Raw genomic sequence first — 16,878 nt, forward strand, 5'->3', positions numbered from 1 at the left:
TCTCATGAGGGGTTGATGCTCCAAAGGTATATATCAGCAAGAGATCAGTATTGACGGTTTGCAGCTTAAGTACATCTGCAAGTTTCTTTGTCACATAACTTCTTTGGCTGCCACTGTCTAGAAGAATCCTGCCGACCTTGCTTCTACCTTCTACATCATTAGTGCCTCTGATCTTTGCCACTGCTGTCTTTTATTTCCGGGCACAGCATTTGGAAATGAGGTCCTTTACAACGGAAACAACTTATCTTGCGTTTGCAATCTTCAGACTTATGGTTTCGCCGTAAACATTTTAAACAACGTCCTTGTAATTTCCTTTTTCGGGCTTCCACGGTATTAACTCGCTTACAGTCAGCACTGACATGATTCGAAAGTTGACAGAAGAGGCAAGGCCTTTTGGATTTTTTCGCCTTATGTCCATAGTTGATAGGTTGTCCCTTTCTCTTGTGTTGATTCATGAGAAATTCAGTTTTTTGTTTTGGCATAGTATTCTCTGCACGTACATGTAGAGCTTCGGTAGTGGAGCCAGGATTGTTAAATGAGACCTGAGAATCTGCCAGCACCGCAACAGATTTTTCCATGGCAGTAATAATCTTGTGCAAACCAGCCCTGATGTCAGTCATTGAATTGTCAGTGCCAATAAGATGTAGTTCATGGACCACACGGTCAGGAAACTTCCGCAATACCATAGCTCGAAGATGATTTCCGTTTGATGGCTCTCCCAGTGTTTCTAGTACTCTAATGTTTCTTTCAATCTCATTGAGGGTTGTCCGACAACTTTTACTATCATCTGTGGCCCTTTTAAGATTGCACAACTCCGTGTAGTGAGCATCTACAATGGTATCCTTTGATCCGAATCTTCTTTGAAGAGCCTCAATGGCAATAGTGTAATTCTCATTCGAAGTTGACAGACCGGAGACAGCCTCCAATGCCTCCCCCGTTAGACAACTGAGCAGATATGACAACTTATCAGCTTCCCCAATATTTCTATCATGAATATTTGCACGAAAACGGTCCCAAAATTCTGTCCACTTCAGCTTGTCCCCAGAAAATATCGGAAGCTGGAGCTTAGGTAGCCTGGCAGTAGTCAGGGAATCAGTCGCCGTATCGTTAGTCACTGCTTCCTGCTCCATCGTTATTTGCAATGAGTGATCGAGCAGTGTGGCAAGGCCTTCCGCCTCTATTTGCGTTAATAATGCGGTATCCACCACTTCAACGTTGTGAATTGACGATTTTTCGGTGTAAGTTTTAATTTCAGCATCTAAAGTTGATATCAAACTAAGAAGCTGCCTTTTTATAACGGATGCTTCCGCCACATTTAAATTGCCGGCGTCGTACTTTTCCTTTGCGGGGTCATAAACCGATCGCAAAGCCTCTCTTCGCAGATTTATTCTCCGTAACAAAATGTCTTCCATTTTGATTTTCTGAAATTAGTATGATCTAAAGTTACTAATGCAGTGATTGCTATTTCACTTTGTACTAACTTCGTACATAATACGTGACAATTAAAAGTATAAATTCCAATAGGCGCTAATTGCAATTGGTTCTAATAAGATCGTTATCATGACAATTAAGTAAATAAGTTTTTGTTACAATGACAATTGCAACCACGAGTTTTCGATGAATAATCTCGATTCGATAGGAACGCGTGGGAACATAGCAAAATTCGTGGTATGTATTATTTCAGTGTTCTTGTACAATGGTTTCCAATACTAGTAGAAATGTTAACGTCCGACATATTATAGCCGGGTGCTACTGTATTTATTATTTGTATATTAAGAACACTTAACATAAATATTAATTCCTATTATTAGAAGTATTTAGGTACAAATCGTCTGGTTTACTTACTTGGTCTCGCGGTTTTGTTCCCTTTACCGGAGCCTTGATTCACTTTTCCCTTTGTTTGTATCGATGTCAACTAAAATAAATATAACAATTATGTTGATGATGTACAAATGCGGAAAAAATTGTCATAACTTTAAAGTAACCAACTGATAACGACGTAGTTCGCTGCGCGCGAAGCCAGCGGCTTTCTTGTTGGACCAAAAAATCTAAACACTTACCTGATATGCTTATTTTATTCCACGATTTTTAGATGAATCGTCCTTTTATATAGTACAATGCTGAAATTCACCACTCAACACTCTCTATTTCCACAATACAATAAACAAACAAAGTAACTTCCAACAAAGTCAATGAAGGCACGCCGTCTCCGTTGTGAAAATTTTTCCGGAAGCGGAAATATTTGCGAACGAGCAGGACTACCAAGCTAGCCAATCTAATCAACACAAAAAATAAATAAATTGACCATAGATAAATATTACGCCAAAATAATATTTATTTGTTTTACATAAATTACGTAAAAATATCAATTTACAATTTTTTATCTCAGCACAGTAATATGAAATCCATTAGATTTTCTATGTCCTAGCTCCATTACAAATTAAATATTTTTATTTTTTGAACGTATACAACCATAGACTTTGATCTTATATTCTATAATGTATGAAAGCCGCTTTACACTGTCCGACCCGACGTAAAAGTCGCATAGTGTATGGGGGTGTTGGAGCTATACCCGACATAGCCACCAACTCATAATAATAAAAAGGATAAATTTTAACAATTAATAATTAAAATAAAACACAAGGTTAACCAGCTTGATAAATGTTAAATATTCCTTTTATAACACAAAATAATGTATATTTCTCGGCAAGTCCAAGATGCGTAATATATTCTTCAATCATAATATACGGCCTGGTTTGATCACCCAGGGTGCTCAAAAAAGCCTAATAGTAATAAAATAGAATAACATTCATATCATATTTGGGATAATAACAATGATATACGATTATTATTACACTTTTCTACCGGAAAAGTGTACCTGATGCATATATTATCCCAGCATCTCCACCAAATTTGTCGCCCCCTTTTTAGATATTGATAATAGCCTCGGGTTCAAGTCTAAAAACATTGGGTTGAGCAACAAAGTTAAAACTAGAATAATTAGGTTATACCTTGCATTACATGGTATGGAATCATGAATCGACTGTTATTGCATTAAAAAGATATTTACTCTCACATGTTTATTGCCATCGGTCAGGCCGGACAATACAGTCGACTCGCTCCGGTCTGAGTAATCGCATATACCCGGGTGCCTTACTAATGTGATACAGGTGGCCTTGCCGCTAAGTCTCGCTCTTCCTGTTCACCCTAGATCACAAGCTTCTGGTCGTACAGCTAGCCTTGATCAATATCTGGCACCCGCCGGACAGGGGACCTTTGGTCCCCCGGGAACCTCCACCTTCCCCATAGTTCCGCCACGGTTTCTCCAACTAATAGTCGACTGTCGCTAGGGGCGAGAGATACTCGCTCCCGTCCAATTTCTACGCCCCCATGTCTAAGACACTACTCAAAGTACATTGTACTAGCGTTTTATTGGACACCATTTATGGAAATTTACTGCTACGATAATACAGTCTCATCATATTTCCACACCATATGAATACCAGTCGACACATCACATATATAGTATAAAAAGGACTTACAAGAGGTAGCTGACTCACCCTCTCCAGGTCCTCGCCTTTTTGCCTCCCTGGGCTGCAGTTTTTTTTTAACTAGCTGTCAATTTGCTCACGACTGACAGTTGGCGCCAAAAAGACTCACCTTCTAAGTGGACGTATTTTTACATGGCAACTCGCGCTGTGCGCGACAATTGTAATTATATCTCATGAGATAAATTAGACTGTATGGACTGAACCTTGTTGCCTATCATTGGGAAAAAAAAGCGAACTAATAAAAAAAAAGGAAACAGCTGATCACTTTGACTGATCAACATTTGATGTTATTTATTTTTATAATAATACAAAGACAACGATAAATTAATAATTTTATGGTGTTAATTCAATATCTTACGGTTTAACCAGTCTATTTTTATGACTCCTGAACGGTACAACAATGGTTGTTTGTAAATTCTTTTTACAAGGAAACTGCCGGTATGGCTCTAACTGTCGATTTGAACATAATTATAATTCTAAATATGTGTACCACGGTAAATATCTTTACTCTTTTACTTTACTTGTTTGTTTGTTGATACTAATTTAGTATTTTCTGTGTTTTATTTTTCTAACCTCAAAATGTTATTTCTCCAGCGGGACAAACTCAGGCTCCCAAAGAGTCGACTGCACCGAGCCAGGTGACTGATGAACAGCTCGTCAACCAAGTACGGGCTGACGTGCAGGCGGCACTGAAGGGTGGCCAATGGATACTCTCCAGCTACACCCCATTCAAAGAGAAGCCGGCATTGCCTGGCATCATAGACCTGTCTCCTGAAGAAGCCAGACTATTCATTTATGAGGCCAAAGCTAACAATACCGTGGACCAAGCGGTATGTGTAAATTACAGTTTTTAATTCTTTGTCTATTTTGCTTATTTATTTACACTATATATTTAAATTTATAATAATTTTCAGGTTGCATACATGAATAATCTGTTCCAAGACGCGCGCCAAAAATATGAGCTGTTGTTAAACCCTAACCCTTCAATAATCAACACTTTAAGAGGTCTATATAAAGGAGAAGTGGTCACATCTCCTTTCAATGCCCAGAACTCTTTTGGCATGTCAAATGATGCGGCTTCGTCAGTCTTTAGAAGTGCCGTACAATCCCCATCAGTATTCCAGAATAATGCAGCAAATGCTAATACGGCAGGATCTATATTTGCCCAGAAAGCCAGCAGTGTGTTTGGACCAAGCCCAGATGCAGCAAAGTCTATCTTCTCACAAGCCACTCAGAATGTGTTTGGACCTCAACCTGACACATTTGCACCTGATGCCGCAAAATCAATCTTCGCTCAAGCCAGTCAGCAAGTAAACCAGAACGTAGCTCCGCCAAATCAGAACATTTTCCAAAGTCAGCCTCAACAGCATGCTTCAAGTATATTTGCGACTGCGTCGCAGCACTTTTTCAACAAACCAGCAGAATCTTTTACTCAGCAGACACAATCAAGTCCATTCGCTCAAACTTCTCCTTTTCAGCAAGCCACTGCCACCACACAGAATGTGTTTCAAAAATCAGAACCAAGTAATATCTTTAGAAGCAGCGCTGCATTTAATGGACGAACTGCTGATGACACAGGTGTTTATAGCAAGATGGAAGAACTTAGTCAGAGTGATTTAGAAGCATTTCAAAGTAATGATTTTAAACTGGGATTTGTACCAGAATTACCCCCACCTCAAGCCCTGTGTGCATTGTAGTATAAAAAATTAACAAATACCTATAAGTACCTACAACAAAAACATTGTGTAAGAGTGTAGGCTTTTGAGATATGGCTGTATAGAAGAATGTTATAGATATTGTAGGTCCTGGATCTCGGGATCCCGGTCGTACTTCAGTCCCGAAATTTTCCGAAAGTTCCCGGGATTTTAGGGATTCAAATATTTTTTTATATAAATCAATAAAAATGTGCGTGAAAAGAATGTGTAAAAGTGTGTAGAATATCCGCTTCTCGTCGTGTAAATATTGATGTATTTTTTGTTAATTAGTGATATCCTATCAATGAATTTAGTAATAATGCATTGCATTAATGTGTCTGATTAAATATAGATGAAAAACAACGAGTGTTATTTCCTGTAGCTTGAAGAGGTTGAGGCTCTCTCTCAGGCAGCCATAGAGGCAGCCAATCAGCTCGCGACACCAAACACTTCAGGACCCCGATACCGACCCCGCCGGCATGGTCGACGATTTCCCTCATTCAGCGCTTATCGCTATCGACCCACTAGTCTAGTCTAGGTCGATTAATTCTTTCAAATATTTTATTTTTTGAAGATTTTAAAAAAAGAGTTTATATTGATTTGTTTCAACTTTATACGTTTTTGTTACCTCTTTCATACCAATACAATCCCGGGATTATCCGGGGATCCCGAGATTAACTGTAGATAGTCCTGGGATTAGGAAAATGTACCGGGATCGAATCCTCTAGCTATGACGTGTCTAGACTCCAGAGGGTAATCCAGAGGAAAGGACAAAGACAAAGAACATCTAAACATCATTTCATCTGGCTGGTCTATAGCCTCTATCCTTAGATTTTCCTCTGAATTAATATATTTTACCATTGTTCTATACACCCATATCTCAAAAGCCTACACTCTTACACATTGTTTTCATACACAGTAATCCAATCACTTTAGGCAAGTTCACTCAACTTCAATGAAGGACTTTCCAGGCTACAATATCTCAAAAAATTTTGATGGCACTGTAAAGATTTGCCTTCATTTAACCTTCTACTTTTTTCTTTTTTTTTGGGTATAAATGATGACCCTTGTTATTACACCCAGGCACAACACATCATCCACCTATTATTATTCAGATGAAAATAAAGAGAAGCAACATAGGTAGCAACATAATTCTGTTTTATATGCCTCTGCCATTATATATTTGAGGTATATTCTTTATTAGTTTATCATTTTACGTTTTGAACAGCCTCCATGGTCTGGTGCTTAGAACGTTAGGCTCACGATCTGGAGGTCCGGGTTTGATTCCCAATGGGGACATTGTCGAAATCACTGCGAGATTATCATTTGTTTATGTACCCGAGCAATGAGAAAATAGGTAATTATCAAGTTGAATCTCAACAGCGCCATCAAATCAAATCAAATAATACTTTATTGCACAGAACCACCATCGCTAGAATCGCCATCTGTATTTTTTGAAGAATGTAGGCTGAAAAGTCCGTCATTCGTGGAAACTTTTAAGCCAAGATGTCAGAGTGAAGAAGTAATTTATAAATTAGTTACACTGTGATGATTTTGATATAAGACTAATAAAATATTTTAAAAATAAACTAAGTTTAACATTTATTGTTTATTTTTGTTTGGCTATCACTATGTTCTTTTGTTAAAAACAAAACTATATGTCCTGTTTATTAACTGAGTCCGAATAAGAGTATTAAAACAATCAATTTAACTGAAATTTTGTGCTCTGTGTTCAAGTTGATCAATAATAATTAAAAAACAAGGCTCTAAAATTAGAAATCTATATTCTTAAAATAGGTACTTAAAGTAATAAAGTCCACATACACTGTATTCACAAACAGCAAAATCACCATACATTCTCTTTACAATGAAACATTCGTTTTGTAGAAGTTATTGTTCCATAATGTAGTGCTTATCAGGGTAAGAGTACGGGCGATAACTATCAACACAACACTTTTAGCCCCCGCGGCACAGCAACCACGCCTCACGAGCCGCAAATTATATCGAGTCGTACAGCGTTTATCTCGATAGATAGCGTTCGCTGCGTCTATTAGTCGAAGCTATCGATATAATTTGCCGCACGGTGCGCGTGCTGCGCCGCGCGGGCGGGACACAGCACACGGGTCATTGACCTTTCACTGTAATAGTTAAACACTTTGAATGGGGACATCGCCTGTACACGTTATATCTATGAAAGCGATAAACGCTGTTCAATGCTCGATCTCTCCAAGGTAGAGCTGCTTGTCGCTGGAGGCAGACAGCACGACGGGCTCGCCGCGGTGGAAGTCCACGTCATTGACGGAGCCGTTATGACCAGGCAGCTTGTATAGCACGCGCCGCGACGTCGTGTCCCAGATGTACAGGAACCGGTCCGACGAACCAGCTGCCACCTGGTAAAAAATAAATGGATTTAAGCTAAATATTATCTTTCCTTTTATAATTTTATTAACCAAATGGCCAAATTGAGTCCTGCTACTATCCATCTATGTCTAAAGAGACACACAGCTCAACGAACGAGAGAACAACAACGAAAAAGCCGGTGGTGTCTTGTCGGTGGAGCAATCGCCAGTCCTCTCTTCTTCCCGCCAAAACCTTCACCTCCTGATACGACACGACCTGCACCTTCTCTTTTATTTGTTTCATAAATGTTCTCCTAGGTCTACCCCTTCCTCATCCCATCTATGTCTGTGTGTGTGTTATTTAAGCTCATGCTTTTATGCTGGACTGGGAGTTAATAAAAAACATAGAACACATGCAGCTGCTAGAAATGTCGTAAAAACTGATTACCAATGATCAGCAGGGGTAACATGCGCAACGTGATAAAATTATCGATCGATTGAATAGATTTGTCGAAATTGACAAGTTTGATTTTTTCCCCTAACATGCGTGTCACGTGATTATGTTCGCATTTTGATAGAACGACATAACTTAGTTGGGTACATATTAGCATCAATCGACAAAACGACATAATTATATCGTCAGAATCGATTGAATGACTGTGACAAAATTTTATAACATTAGCTCTTAATCTTTTTTTTATTGTCTGTAACTTTGCATGTGCAGAGTGTAGCTTGTAAGTTGTCCATAATAAATAAATAAATAAATGTTATCCCTGCTGGATAGGTAGTCCCATTCGGGGTCAATAACCCTGAATGGCTCTATTTTTTTGCAAGTTTTTACCACACACTTCCCCGTGTTGCCCGTTCGGCGCTTATTCGCGTACTGAGGTAAAGTACTGTCAACGTCGCTATATTAAGTAACAGTAACTTTGCGTCCCACTTTTTGACCGCTAGTAGTAGTAGTAGGCTATGGTAGTAGTAAATCTATGATCTGGGCCCATAGCCAAGTTCAAGTGATTATGAAAATCAACAGTGACAGTGGCAAAAATATGGGATTGATACATCACCTTACATTTTTATCTGTCACTCATAATTGTTTGCAACTTGGCTAAGGCCAATCTATACATATATCTGGTAAAAAGTAATTCACATAAAGTATTATTTGGGTATGGAGACAACTGGCCTGATTTGATTTATCTTGCAGCTTCTTTTCGTCGGCTGTAGTTTTAGGCGGATGAAATTTTCGTTATGTAAAAATTGACGATTCAAAGTGTAATTTATGTTACCTAATGAATAAAAATATTTTTGAATTTCAATTGGTAGGTACTGTACCTTAGAGCCATCAGGTGACCAGGCACACCGCAGCAGATTCTTCTCGAAGTTATGTTGGTGGCCTGACATGAGCTTGACGCAACGCTCTGACGGCGCGAACGGCCGCACGTCCCAGATCCGGAGCGTCTGGTCCATCGAGTTGGACAGAAGGTACGACCCATCATATGATAGGGACATTCCTGTAATAGTGAGTGCCATGACAAGGATTTAGTTTCGTCATTTCTATGGAAGCTGAACTACATAAGACTGTTCACATTATGTGACATAGGTATTACATGGTCATACTAGGTTTTGTTTTTATTTCTATAACATATTAATTATGCCTAAAATACTTTAAAAAAAATGTGTCAACTCGCATCTTTTAAAAGTTTCCAAATCTGGCATATTTACTGTTTTGCATTTGGGTAACCTGTCTAGGTAAAATATTATTTACATTTCTGGCACACACAATCTTAATTTTATTTTACTTTGGCAGTTTGAAACTCTAGCTCTATATTTTTCTTGCACTTACTGTGATAAGAGTATGTAGTTTATGTACTTGTAAGTGTATCTATCTTTGTATTTATCCGCTATAGTATATAATATTGAATATCTCCTATTCTTAAATGTTGCCTGGAAGAGATTGCTAATTAGCAATAAGGCCAACTATTGTACTCATTCTATTTCTCTTTTGTTTTGTATTTTCCTGTTTGTGTAATAAAGTATTTGTTATGTTGAGAGCAGCACAAGTTTAAATTTAGTTTAAGATATAAATAATATAATTATAGCATTATTCACTGACACTAATTTCTTACATCTTATTTAGTTTCATTTACCGTTGTAAATATAGGTACTTTTATACCTTGTAGGTAATTTTTTCTAATCTTTTATATTTTTTTTTACAATATACTTTTGTACAAAAAAAATCAATAACTATTTACCTGTAATAGTGTCAGTATGTCCTTTGATCTTGTAAGCAATTTGATTATTCCTAATGTCCCAAACTTTTATGACATTGTCAATGCCTCCAGATATGACCTTCTCAGCTGTGTCATTAAACAAAACAGATGTTACAGGGTAGGTGCTGTCGAAGGAAGCAACTGGGTTCCGCTTTCTTGCATCCCAGAGTTTTATTGTGTTGTCATCTGATGCTGATACCAGGAGTTCTGGCCCTCTTCTTGCTCCTGAAAATTAAAAAGAAAATAACGTGAGCGTCAGAATCGCTGGTTGTCTGAACCGTTGCCCAATGAGAGTTGATTCAAGAATTGCTACATATTTGCTTATATTTGCTACATAGTTTAGATAATTGCTACATATGATATATATTTCGAAACAAGATTTTTTTTTTGACCAGCCATACTGACGTTTGGTTAGCTGGTGGCCTCCTAGTTTAAGATCAAGCATACGGAGTTTCCCAAAACGTGTTGGGCCTATAATTGCTACATATTTACTTCATTTATATATTTTAGTTGTAGCCTTATACGTACATTAAATAAAAAGACAGCTTACATTCGGTTGCCAGAGCCTAAAAATATTGTTCGGCTTGCGCTGCATAATTAGGTATTTGCCTTTATAATTTTGTCAGGCACTTTTTCCTTGGACAAATTCAAATTAAAGCTGTCTTTTTATTTAATGTACGTATAAGGCTACAACAAAAATATATAAATGAAGTAAATATGTAGCAATTATAGGCCCAACACGTTTTGGGAAACTCCGTATGCTTGATCTTAAACTAGGAGGCCACCAGCTAACCAAACGTCAGTATGGCTGGTCAAAAAAAAAATCTTGTTTCGAAATATATATCATATGTAGCAATTATCTAAACTATGTAGCAAATATAAGCAAATATGTAGCAATTCTTGAATCAACTCTCATTGGGCAACGGTTCAGACAACCAGCGATTCTGACGCTCACAAAATAACTTACAGACAAGTACCTCTATTATTTTTGTATTCAATTCAATCATTGATTAATGGCTCTTGTGTGATCACAATAGGGCAGAATGTAACAATATACATTTATATTTGTTAACAAGTAACTCTTCTAGTAAGATGGAATTAATAGTAATTTTTATTTTATTTTATCAGCACTCATTTTAGCTATCTGACAGAAATACAACTGCCTGTAGTTTAGTAGATAATAAGACATTGTACCTGACACAGAGTTAACAAAGCTAGCATGGCCTTTGAGTTTCTTGATCCGTGTTCCAGTAGGTACGTCCCACACGGCCACAGTCTGGTCGGTAGCGCAGGTGTACAGGTGAGAGCCATCAGGAGAAAAGCATAGTTCCATGACTGCTCCGGTGTGCCCTTTCATCACCATCACATTCTCACATTGCCCGTAGACGTTCCATACATCTGTAATTATGATAATTGAAATAATATGAGTTTGTAAGTGTATTGGAATGAATGAGCAAACTTCATATTATAGTTGTGCTCAAAAAAAACCCATTTTTCTTTGAGATTTTTTAAGGTGTCTTAAAAAAGTTATGGCTAAACACCAATATTGTATAAACATGCATCATCTGCTGACCTTGGAGTGCTTGAGATAGGTCTGCAAGAAATCAGGGCTATAGGTGTGAGCGGAAATAATACATAAGCATGAATTGTATTTCCAAGTCTAAGATATCTTTAAGAGAATAGAAAAGATTAACTTACATATAATTCTATCAAAACCTGCAGACGCCAAGTGCTTGCCTTCCGGGTGGAACTTGGCTGTGAATATTTCTCCTTGGTGCCCTTCCAGCAGCATGATAGGAGCGTAAAGGTTTGATGTACGGGGCACCTGAAAATCGTCACGTTTATGTGACACAAAAAAATATATTTGGATGTTTTACTTACGCAAAGCTTTTAATTTTATTCGTGGTAATAATCTAATAATCATATTAAGTTAACAAATTATATTATGTAGCACCAGGTAAAAATATTGTAGCATCGAAATGAAGGAAAGACTTACCGCTGAAGTAACAACGGCTTTCTCTCTGGTACCAACTACCGAAATCTCATGACGAGTCCTTTTCGCCGCCGGGACGACGGAATACTCGTCTGCTTTCCTTTTGATTTCCATTTCAGGCATTTTTGTATGAATTTATCGCAATTTTATAAGCAACTAAGCAAAGTAGCATAACCTAACACAATTATATGACTTGACTGTCTTGACAGTCTTGACTGACAGTATTTTTTTTGTAGTTTTCGTTCCTTTCTATCAACAACTTGACACATTGACAACAAGAATTTAATATTTGTTTCAACTTGCAAGTGTTTTCAATTGTTTCCATCGGTATTTATTTCCAAATAAGTCTTTGAAAAGAATCATTTTAAAGTTTTTAAATATAGCCAAAACCACATTCAATAATAAAAAACAGTTAAGAATTGGCTGTAGAAGCTATTATTCTTTCGTTTTACAAGTAAAAATAAAATAAAAATTGTCTATGATAAACATCTGTTGTTTATGGTTACATACTGTCCCGCTTTTTGGCTTTTCGGCGGGAAACGGGAACGGGACAGTTGCTTTCTTCATTGAGTAATCTAAATAATTAATACGAAGTGGTGTTTTGTGGTTAATGATCGCATTAAGTTAGTCAGAAGACATTCGCGAGTGTTATTATATTGGAGTATTCAATGAACAAAGTGTATCTGCCTATTTTCGCTTCGTGTCGGGAAGCCGCTTCATAACTCAAAAGTTTATGCGGACTTTTGAGTTAATTCGTTTGGGGTTCGGAGTAGGAGTCTACTCCGAGGGTGGGGGCTTAGGTTTCATCATCATCATTCATCACCTTTCATCATTTCATTAATCATCAAGAAAAAAAAATACGTAAGACATGGCTGTATGGGCATAGTTCCCTTTGCCTTACCCTTCGGGGAAAAACAAAACAAAAAAAAAAAAAATGTCCCGCTTTTTTTGTACCATACTAACACCAATGAAAATTAATATTTGTAAATTCATCTTCTAAAGGTGGTTATGTGTTAGTAACAAACAGCGTAGAAAAACAAAAAAAAAACGAGAATGTCATTTCAATTTTTGAAATTTTCTTATGGGAAATTTTGCAAAATAATGAAACAATTATAGTGAACTCTGACTAGCAAAATGCAAAAGTTGCAGTTAACTTTAGCTATTATAAAACCCCACGCTGTGAAGAACCCAGTAGCCCTTTCATACATTAGAAATGTAATAAAAAATAGATTCGTTGTGGTGAAAACGAAAAGGGTTAATTTAGATTTAGAAAGTGCTGGCAATTTTTACAAGGAACATGCTGGGAAGTTCTTTTATAACAGACTAGTAACGTTTATGACGAGGTAATTATCATTTCATAGTATTTGAACTTTGATACTAACCTTTAAACAATGTTTATAAAAGGATTTGTCTAACATTTCAGTGGCAGCATAGATCTTCATGTAATAGGGCATGCAAACGGGATAGAACTGTGGCGACGGATGCTAGGCCCCACCAGCGTGTACAAGGCGCAGTTCCAAAATCCTTACTGTCTAAGAGGGATGTTTGGTATTTCTGATACTAGAAATGTGGCTCATGGATCAGGTATTTGTTTTCCCTTTTATTGTGATATCATTATTACATTCTCATTCATCAACTGACTAGTGCATCAACCTCTGCTTGATTAATTCAGTATTCCCTTATTTTTCATGTAGGGCTTAACAGTATTGACACTTAAAGGGAATGGAATTATTTTCTCTTGTTATCCGATTGGATATGTGGGATTCAACAGTTTCATTTCCTGGTGGGGAAAATAATTTCTCGCACCAACAATGTCCCAGTTCCTCTTGCACAAAGGGATTGTGTATTATTTATATGAGGTGTGAATCAACTAGTAACTAGACTGGGGTACTGTACAAAATACTTAGAAAATATTTTACTATAAGTAAACCACCTTCTGGTTTTCAAAGTTTTATAAAATTCTGATGAAAATTTTTGTTTTCCAGATTCCAAGAAAATATTTTACTATAAGTAAACCACCTTCTGGTTTTCAAAGTTTTATAAAATTCTGATGAAAATTTTTGTTTTCCAGATTCCAATGATTCAGCACAAAGGGAAATCAAGTTTTTCTTCCCAGACTTCTCTTTCTACAAGTGGCATACCAATGATGAAGAAAGATACAGGAAGGGCCCCATCATATTCAATGAGTTTTTGTTCCAACATGTTAGAAAATTATAGTAAAATTTAGCTTCAAGCACAAAGTACCTGACTCATTCAATTATTAGACTATGTATTCAATTCAAAACAAGTTATAGCTAGTACTTAGACAATAGAAATATAATTTCTATCTATAATATAATCCTTTTATTTGACCAAAGAATTAAGTCGACTAAAAGACAAAATATATGTATTCAAACATCCAAAAATATTAAATGTTATAGAAACACTGTAAACCATACAAACATTAGCATTATATTAATTACATCAAACCAGTACATAACATAATGATAATTAAACTAACATACATGTAATAAACAAATTAACTTACGCATATTGGAGATCACAAGAATTTGCCATGACATTCAATTTGGACTAAAATATAGGACGGCAATGGAAGGATCTACTGCTAATCTCATGAACATAAAACATTTTTTTAAGAGGAACTTTGCTACACACAAAATTTTTTAGTGGATTTTCAAGACACCATGTCACAAACAGAATACTTATTAACTACATACTGTACAATTACAAGAACAGGCACCACTGTAGAACTCCATAGGGAAGTTCTAAACAGTATTACAACACATTAACAATTTATAGAACATTTGTGGACAAAAACATTACATACAGAAAAAACAAATTTTTTATTAGGATTTGTCTTTTCTGGTTTTTTTGACAGTAGATCCTTGGAAAAATCTAACATACAAGCAATCAGGGAGTGCCTGAAACCTGTGTGTAGTGGCACAGTGAGCGGTCACTCGCCGATCTTGACAAATACTTTGGGCCGTGAGAACACCTTGATGCCCTCCTCCAACTTAGCGAGCTGTTTTTCCAGTTCCATCTTCCGATTGCGCATCCTTAGAGTATCAGTTTTTACTGGCATTTTGTTCAGTTCGCTTACTAACTCTGCAAAACCTGTAAACAAAGTGTACTACTTATTTCTTATTATTGGCATCAGGTCAGGTAAGGTCACCCTGTAAAGCTAGGGAGATGATGATTTATTATTAAAATTGAATCCAGTTTTTATTCATAAGTTAGAATTACAATGTTTTTTTTATAAGAGCAAAACTTGAGGTTTCACTGTCATAAAATAATAAAGAGGAGACCTTAGCCCTGCATGCAGAGAGATGATATTGACTGATAAAAAATCGAATAAATGATACAAACTATTCCTAAGCATCCTGAGGGTTTCCTTGCGCTCGGTGTCAGGGAGCGTGACATGTCCGGGGGGACATATAGCCTGGTCATCATCAGCTTTTACACCATCGGTTTCCTTGACAGACTCCTTGCGCTCCCGCAGATATTTCGGCAGTACACCTTTCTGGTAACCTGAAAGTACAAACTCATCTTTGTATTTTATTCTCAAAAAAATATAATGTTTCTAGGCTTATTTTTTGTTTCAACATCATATTATTATTACCTGAAGGAAGATAAGGATCTTTCTGTTCTTTCCTTTCTAAGATAGCATTTAACCGACTGCGTGGTCTCTCATAGTCCGGTAGTTCATCACCGGCTCTACGCGGAGTCTGTACTGGTAGGGTAGGACTCCGGTGGCGACCAGAGTCTCCACTAGCTTTCATCTTTGCATCATCCTCGTCTTTTTTTGGATATAACAGGGTAATCTTTGTACTCTCTTCTAATTTTTGAGCTAGATTAGTTTCAATGGTCTGACAGCCAATATCCCGAAGTCTGCCTGATGATTCTGTTGATCTGACTTCTTCAGGTGAATTTTCTGGCTTTGCTTGTCTTAGAAGTTCCTTGCGTCTCAGAAACTCTGCCATATCTCCTTTTTTTATTTTGATGTCTGGATGTTTCTTTCGTGTGCTCTGTGAGTGGGAGCTGGTTTTTGCGACGTTGAGCGTGATCTTGCCGCTCTTGCTGGAGGGCGACGACTTCACGGGCCCCAGCGACCCCTCCGCCGCCACGGAGTGCGTCAGGCGCGGCGGGTGGCTCCTTACTATCGTAAATTTTGGTTCTTTGGCTGTTTTGCCCTGAATATATTTGAGTTGTTTCATATTTTCTCTGATAAAGTTCTTTTTTTGTTCCTTTTCTGTAATACAAATAATCATACATTATGAATTATGATGATATTATTATAAAACAAATCACATTGAAAAGTTCTGAGCGAAGCTCGTATAGTAAAAAGAAAAGATCGGTAACGCTAGTAACAGTGCCACAACACAGTAAACAAGCTAATATTGCCTAGACAACAACAGCAGCAGTTTTAAATCAAGTCGCTCGCTTATAATACGAAATAAATGTCACTCACTGGGTTCAGGAAATATTCCTTTCAAAGTATACATTATTATCATCCAACGATAACACTGTATAGAAAATACACACTCATTATTTAGCGTTCATTTTTAATAGCACAGTTACCTAATGGAAATAAATATTCAGCATTCTACACTTTTGATATTTTTCGGGACAAATAATTCGGAGATTTTTATAATTTGCGCTCGGTTTTTGTCACGTATATTTTTTCAAACGGCCGTCAGCCGTTGACGTTACTAGTTTATGGTTAAATGTCAAAATTGTTTTTGGCCAGTCCTCGTTAACAGTTGGAACTTTTTTACGGAATATTCTAAAAGGATGAACGTGATTCATCCTTGAAAAAGTATTGATCTCGACAGAGAGACACAACGAACAAACGAACGAAGAGAGTGATTTGTAACAAAAAAAGTCATTGCCTAGGTGAATAATTCCTATACTGATAACTGATAGTAATAATGATTTTTAGATAACCTTCAGTTATTTTTCTCGTTAAGATAACGTAATTATTTTTGCTCAAATTCTTACCTGTATAACGTGGTTTAGACTATGTAGGTTTCC

The 16,878-nt window shown here is 37.0% G+C and overlaps 4 protein-coding genes across 5 annotated transcripts; 2 read left to right on the forward strand and 2 right to left on the reverse strand.

Annotated features, from left to right (window-relative positions):
- The first annotated feature begins 3,846 nt into the window (after nt 1-3,846).
- Nucleotides 3,847-5,608, forward strand: LOC126373844 (uncharacterized). Its single transcript, XM_050020186.1, has 3 exons — nt 3,847-4,045; nt 4,146-4,381; nt 4,466-5,608. The coding sequence occupies exons 1-3, from the start codon at nt 3,952-3,954 to the stop codon at nt 5,246-5,248; spliced, it is 1,113 nt and encodes a 370-aa protein (XP_049876143.1). The 5' UTR covers nt 3,847-3,951; the 3' UTR covers nt 5,249-5,608.
- Nucleotides 5,609-7,012: 1,404 nt separating this feature from the next.
- LOC126373850 (U5 small nuclear ribonucleoprotein 40 kDa protein) lies at nt 7,013-12,029 on the reverse strand. The gene is made up of 6 exons (XM_050020195.1): nt 11,851-12,029; nt 11,553-11,679; nt 11,049-11,252; nt 9,837-10,079; nt 8,917-9,095; nt 7,013-7,635 (listed from the first exon to the last, which is right to left on the reverse strand). Exons 1-6 carry the CDS (start codon nt 11,968-11,970, stop codon nt 7,456-7,458), a joined length of 1,053 nt encoding a protein of 350 aa, XP_049876152.1. The 5' UTR covers nt 11,971-12,029; the 3' UTR covers nt 7,013-7,455.
- Nucleotides 12,030-12,804: 775 nt separating this feature from the next.
- On the forward strand, nt 12,805-14,171 carry LOC126373887 (nucleoside diphosphate kinase 6-like). Its single transcript, XM_050020243.1, has 3 exons — nt 12,805-13,190; nt 13,271-13,431; nt 13,919-14,171. Exons 1-3 carry the CDS (start codon nt 12,982-12,984, stop codon nt 14,062-14,064), a joined length of 516 nt encoding a protein of 171 aa, XP_049876200.1. The 5' UTR covers nt 12,805-12,981; the 3' UTR covers nt 14,065-14,171.
- Nucleotides 14,172-14,216: 45 nt separating this feature from the next.
- Nucleotides 14,217-16,563, reverse strand: LOC126373856 (enkurin domain-containing protein 1-like). Of its 2 annotated transcripts, none has more exons than XM_050020202.1 (4): nt 16,316-16,563; nt 15,467-16,096; nt 15,214-15,375; nt 14,217-14,961 (listed from the first exon to the last, which is right to left on the reverse strand). In XM_050020202.1, the coding sequence occupies exons 1-4, from the start codon at nt 16,356-16,358 to the stop codon at nt 14,801-14,803; spliced, it is 996 nt and encodes a 331-aa protein (XP_049876159.1). In that variant the 5' UTR covers nt 16,359-16,563; the 3' UTR covers nt 14,217-14,800. The 2 variants fall into 2 exon arrangements, with proteins under 2 accessions (XP_049876159.1, XP_049876161.1); XM_050020204.1 differs by having other exon boundaries at nt 16,426-16,559.
- Nucleotides 16,564-16,878: the final 315 nt, after the last annotated feature.

Source organism: Pectinophora gossypiella, chromosome 16 (genome assembly GCF_024362695.1).
Source record: "Pectinophora gossypiella chromosome 16, ilPecGoss1.1, whole genome shotgun sequence".
Lineage (NCBI taxonomy): Eukaryota > Metazoa > Arthropoda > Insecta > Lepidoptera > Gelechiidae > Pectinophora > Pectinophora gossypiella.